The sequence below is a fragment of the Xyrauchen texanus genome, chromosome 27 (assembly GCF_025860055.1).
Source record: "Xyrauchen texanus isolate HMW12.3.18 chromosome 27, RBS_HiC_50CHRs, whole genome shotgun sequence".
Taxonomy (NCBI): domain Eukaryota; kingdom Metazoa; phylum Chordata; class Actinopteri; order Cypriniformes; family Catostomidae; genus Xyrauchen; species Xyrauchen texanus.
Genome location: NC_068302.1, coordinates 34,841,801 through 34,847,800, shown reverse-complemented (window position 1 = coordinate 34,847,800; position 6,000 = coordinate 34,841,801). Strand labels below are relative to the sequence as shown.

Here is a 6,000-nt window from a genome sequence, read left to right as displayed (position 1 = left end):
TTTCTTCATCCGCCATATTAGGCGTTCCAATTTCTCCAATTCGTTTTAATACAAGTAGTCCGTCTTGATCTAAACAATCTTTGTTAGGAGGAACACAACAAGCCACGACTTCCTGTTTCACTGGTTAATTTAGCAGGACTGAGGTGACAGACAAGCAACATTCCTATTGTCATTCATCGGATAGACCTGAGAATACAGTAATAGCGTGTAACCAAATTAGGAAATGGCTAAATTTATCGGTTGAAAAAGACAGTTTCTATGGATTGAATGAATTGAAAAAATTTCCAAGGATCTCAGTTGGAAAATTGCAGACATTAGTTGAGTCTTTGGGTCAGAACGTCTCTAAAAATACAATCAGATGCCACAACTTGTTTCAGAGGATTTCCAAAAAATCCTTTGCTCTCATCAAACAACAAACTCAAGTCCCATACAGTTTGTCAGATATTACTGGAACTTTTAGTGTTAGTGGGTTCTTTGGTCAGATGAGACCATTGAAACATAGCCATTCAAAAAAGTACCTTATCCCCACTGTTTTGAAGGTCCAAAAAGCACATAAAGGCAGCATAAAAGTATTCCATTCGACTCTAGTGGTTTAATCCATATCTTCAGAAGCAATAAGATAAGTATGGGTGAGAAACAGATAACACACTAAAACTAATCTTTCACATTCTGTTTTGTTTTTGGCGATTCACATTCTTTGTGTGTATTACCAACCACTGGGCAGGGAGGATAATTTCTAGTAAAAAAAATAACTTCTAGATATTGATCTGTCGCGAGTACAAGCAAAGGCCGAAATGGGCTTCCTCAGAAAGGTGGCGGGCTTCTCCCTTAGAGATAGGTTGAGGAGCTCAGTCATCCGTGAGGAGCTCGGAGTAGAGCCGCTGCTCCTTTGCGTCGAAAGGAGTCAGTTGAGGTGGTTTGGGCATCTGGTAAGGATGCCCCCTGGCCGCCTCCCTAGGGAGGTGTTTCAGGCACGTCCAGCTGGGAGGAGGGAAGACCCAGGACTAGGTGGAGAGATTACATCTCCACACTGGCCTGGGAACACCTCAGGGTATTTTTAACCTTAGAGGTTACCAAAGCGCTTTACACTGTTTCCAAATCACCCATTCACACACACACACACACACACACACACACACACACACACACACACACACACACACACACACACACACACACACACACTCATACGCCAATGGTGGCACAGCTGCCATGCATGGCGCTAGCCTGCCATTGGGAGCAACTTGGGGTTCAGTGTCTTGCCCAAGGAGTTGGGCATGTGGAGTTGTGTGGGCCGGGAATCAAACCACTAACCCTGTGAATGGCAGCTGACCCGCTCTACCAACTAAGCCACAGCCACCCCCTATACAACTATAGTCTATATTCAAGAGATTTCAATGGGTTCTTTCAGAATAACCAAGGCTGTGTGACTAGCAGGCCAAAAATGGATAACAAACACTCAAAAGACTTTGGTGATATGTGTATTGTTTTACCAGGTTTCACAGGGTTCAGTGTACAGAGGTACATGTCAGTTGTATGTGATATGCAACTGAATTATCATCATATTCAAACATTGGGGATATGTGGTCTGTGGTCTTTGGAATTTTAAACCAACATCATTCCAGTTTGCAGATAATCATTGCAGGGATTCCGGTTCATAAAGTCATGTGAAAAATATAAGTTCACCCCATGGAAATTGTTGGATTTATTGACAAGCAAACATTTGATAAAGTTGATATATTTAAATGACACATACAATTTACATTTTGTAGACATTTTCATAATTCAAAGAACAATTAAAAAAACACAGATCAGTCACATGGGAAAAAGTAAGTACACCCCTACATTTATCACACCTTCAAATCCATAAAATTAGAATCAGGTGTTCAAAATTGGGTGCCAATGATTAGAAACTCCTTAGAGAGTGCAGGTGGAACCTGTCTTAATTAAACCTCTCACATATTGTGTTTAGTGTTCTCTTTGCCAAGATCTAAAGAGTTCTGGAAGGCCTTCAGAAAAAAGGTTGTGGATGCATATGTGTCTGGTCAGGGATTTCAAAAGACCTCTAAATTATATGAAATAAACCATTCCACTGTGAGGAAAAGGAAAAGCATCTAAAAGTGGTGTAGATTTCAAACAAAGTTTGACAATGAACATATAGGCAAAGACCAGGCTTTTTGGAATAACGCGCTCTGGAGAGACAAATCAAAGTTAAGATTTGTTTAGCCACAGTATAAGTACACATGTTTGACCCAGACCAAAAACAGCTTTTCAGGAGAAGAACCTCATACCAACTGTGAAGCATGGTGGTGGGAATGGTTTGGGGTTGCCTCAGGGACTGGGCAGCTTGCAGTCATTGATTCAACTATGAATTCTTCAAAATTGCTTGAAGATAATGTGAGGCTGTCTGTCCAAGAGTTGAAGTTGAACTGGACCTTTCAACATGATAATAATCCTAAACACACAAGCAAATCCTCCAAGGAATGTCTACAAAATAAGAAATGGAGGGTTATGGAATGGCCTAGTCAAAGCCCAGATTTGAATCCCATTAAAATGCAGCTGAAAAAATTTAGCAAGGAAAAGTGGTCAAAAATGTCAGCAAGCCGATGTCAGAGACTGGTGGACAATTATGCAAAATGCCTACAAGAAGTTATTTCTGCTAAAGGAGGGCAATATTTTTCCACAGAAGAATATTACATCTATTGATATTTTGGTTGAATAAATGATAGAAAAAGATAATTGTCCTTGCGGTTTTTCTCAAGTATATCAACTTTATTAATAGGCACTGTTCCAAGGAATGATAAATGTTTGCTTGTCCAAATATGTTTAAAAAAGTCCAACAATTTCCATGGGGGTGTACTTATTTATTCACATGACTGTACATATGTACATCTGTGATCTGCCATTTGAAACTGTTTCCCAACAGTTTATTTTCTACTTGTCACCCCAATCAACCTCAAAGTGCACATTTTATAATCACACACCAGAGAAAAATCTCTACAAATGTCCATGTAAAATCCTTTTAAAAAACAAAAGGAAAACTGCATTTATAAAAAGAAAATCACATTAACACCACTACATGAACAGCTTTAAGCACTTGATAGCAGGTCCTTGATCACGGCAATATTACTTGGAGGTCAGACCGAAGTGAAATTTTGTACCTGGCTGTTGTGCAAAATGTTATATTTTTTCTTATGAGAAAAAATACTGAAATGTACCATAAAAACAGTGACGCAATTCTTCTTCTCTAAGTGGTGCTGACGGTCTTGGAATAAAAAGCATATTGTAAGCACATCTATGCACATAAAGGTAAATATACAAATAAATAACTTGAATGGTAAACAAAATAATGTGAGTTTCCCTGATTAGTAGCAATAATTAACAGTAATTGGAAGACAACTGATTTTAAATAGGCCTCAGGTCAGTGGTTCTCAAACTTTTGTTGAAGAATTAAAGTAACAAATGTGGTCAACGTAAAACAGGAATTAAATGGATTCAGCCAGATAGCCTGTTAAATGAGGAATATATTAATGACTATTAATGAACTTGTGACCTTATAATGACCTATTACCACACATGCTTAAAGCGGTTCAATCTAGTAGCTAACCATACAGCAATCCCTTTAAGCCAAAAGAGTCTTTATGTGCATTGGTAACATAAAAAAATAAATAAATAAAAATATCGGTCTTCAAGGAACTTCAACCTCCTCAGTGCCTGATGAGGCATCATGGTATTAGTTTGCAATTGGAGTCGTGTTGTTTCCAGATTGCATTACCAACATCCAGGTGGTGATATGGTCCTGGAATATCACCTTAAATCCCAGGTTATAATCTCAAACATCAATCTCATGTATTCGACGAAACTCTGCGCTCGGCACAGCTTCACTCCAAATTTACACACAAGTTAAGATGCAGTGCAAATACAAAATAAAATCTAATCATGATTTAAAAAAAAGTTTCGGTCAACTGTAACATAAATACAGTATCCAGTCTCGTAGCTGCCATTACAGTAACTTTTTTAATTGCTGTGTCTTGACATTTCATTGGGGGTCGGGGTCACTTAGGCGAACTATGTCTTTTCCTCTCGTTCTGTTTTTCGTCTTGTAATGTTACGAGGTTTGATTTTCAAAGACAGCTCCCACAATGCCTCCTCAGCTAGATGATCACTGAAGTCGTTGAAGAAGGACACAATGTCGTCATTGTGTTTTAGATCATAGTGCCTGTAAGAAAGAAAAAGAAGTCACACAAAATGCAAGGTGTAGAAGGAACCACTACTATATTTTATGCTTATAAAACATGCATTGAAATGCTTGCACCAATATATACTCTTATAGATAAGCAAACTAAAACATGCAGTGTAGTGATTGAGACAACTCACTGATCCTTATTCATGAGTATTAAAAATGTGTGTGTAAATGCATTCTTATGTAAATTGTCCCACTAAACTAAATGGGGCAATTTATGCAAAAATATGTTTACTAATGATTTACACTAAAAAGTGTTCCGCTCACGTGTCATGAATAAGGCAAAATAACAACATTTTTGTATTTTTTTCAATATAATAATTTCTTCAAACTAGTATTTATTCAGTATTCAATAAAAGGAACCAGACAAATAAATGTAAGCGCAGCGTAGTTCTAGCGGGAAGACTAGCTAGGTAACTCCAAACCAATCATGTGTAAGCCATTGATTCATAAGCCTGCTCACAATCTATCACATTGCTGTTTCAGTGCGCTAACATGGCAACCTCCACCACCCCACCACCACCAGTTGATTCCTATTCTGTACGGGGGTAGGCTCCTCCCCCTGCCTCCTATCTCCGGCAGGATATGACGGTTACGAGTACTACAACTTTGGGGTTATGCCAAAAGAGAGACATTACATTTGTTTTATATTCATCAAATAAATGTCATCTAATTTCACTCAGTCTGTGGGTCTTCCTGATAGAAATGTATTTATACCTCAAAACACTTATAAATCCTTAAAAGAATATTTCTTGACCGTATATTCTAAAAGTTTTCCAAACAAACTATACAAAAGAATTTTACTAACGATGTGCACACACATTTGTTCATCTTGTGTTTCAGGAATAAAGCAAATGTGCTTAATAGTCATTAACCTGTGTTCATTTTTTGTGCTTCTATATCTATTTATGGAAGATTCTTTATCCATAAGATGAAATGGTCAGTAAATAAATTTAATTTGATTGTTTTTATGATAGAACTGCAATGTTATAATAATATGGTAAAGCTATGTAAAAATAATAAAGCAAAGATATGTTAAAATGTGTGATTTATCTAACTTAACAGATTAATGAACTTTGTCTTTTGAAACCGCTGTTTTTATTTATTTTATTACTATAATTACTTGTACTATATAATACTTTTATTACGTTTATCTGCATGGACGGATCATAGTTGTGTCTGCACAGATGTACAGAAGTAGTTCATTTTGAATGCTGCTCTGTGCACTGTTTGCCCGAGTCACAAAAATTGGGGTGTGCACGACCACGCGAAATGAGGGCTTGCGGCACCAACATGCACTTCTGCCAATGCGCCGATGACATTGTTTTTGTTGTGCACAACTTCACAAACAAGCTGCTGTATCAAGTATAAACCAGGCTTAAACAAGAGAAAAAATACTCTTATATTCAAGATATATTCTCTGAAAGAAAGTCTAAATATCTTTTATGTTGCTTCTTAGGTAAATGTATTTGTAGATATTTTTGCATGGAAAACAAGACAAAAACACTAACTTAATAGAAAGTATTTTTTTAATAAAGTACTTTTCCCCTGTAATTTAGTGGTATTTTTAAAAGATGCTTTCATCCTCTTTTTTTAAATGTTTTAATTTATTTATATTTGTAAGCACATGTTTACACAACTTCTTAACTCAAGGCACAATTTTCAGTTAAGAGCAAATGATTAAGGGGGCCTGGGTAGCTCAGCAAGTATTGCCGCTGACTACCACCCCTGGAGTCGTGAGTTAGAATCCAGGGTGT

At 37.2% G+C, this 6,000-nt stretch overlaps 1 protein-coding gene across 3 annotated transcripts in view; it reads right to left on the bottom strand.

The window, feature by feature from the left end:
- Positions 1-1,473: 1,473 nt before the first annotated feature.
- rapgef1a (Rap guanine nucleotide exchange factor (GEF) 1a) overlaps positions 1,474-6,000 on the bottom strand; it is a 48,094-nt gene continuing 43,567 nt past the window's right edge. For all 3 annotated transcript variants that reach the window (XM_052094666.1, XM_052094667.1, XM_052094668.1), the window contains one exon: positions 1,474-4,219. In XM_052094666.1, coding sequence (XP_051950626.1) covers positions 4,069-4,219 — 151 coding nt within the window. In that variant the 3' untranslated portion in view covers positions 1,474-4,068. The remainder of the gene's footprint in view (positions 4,220-6,000) is intronic.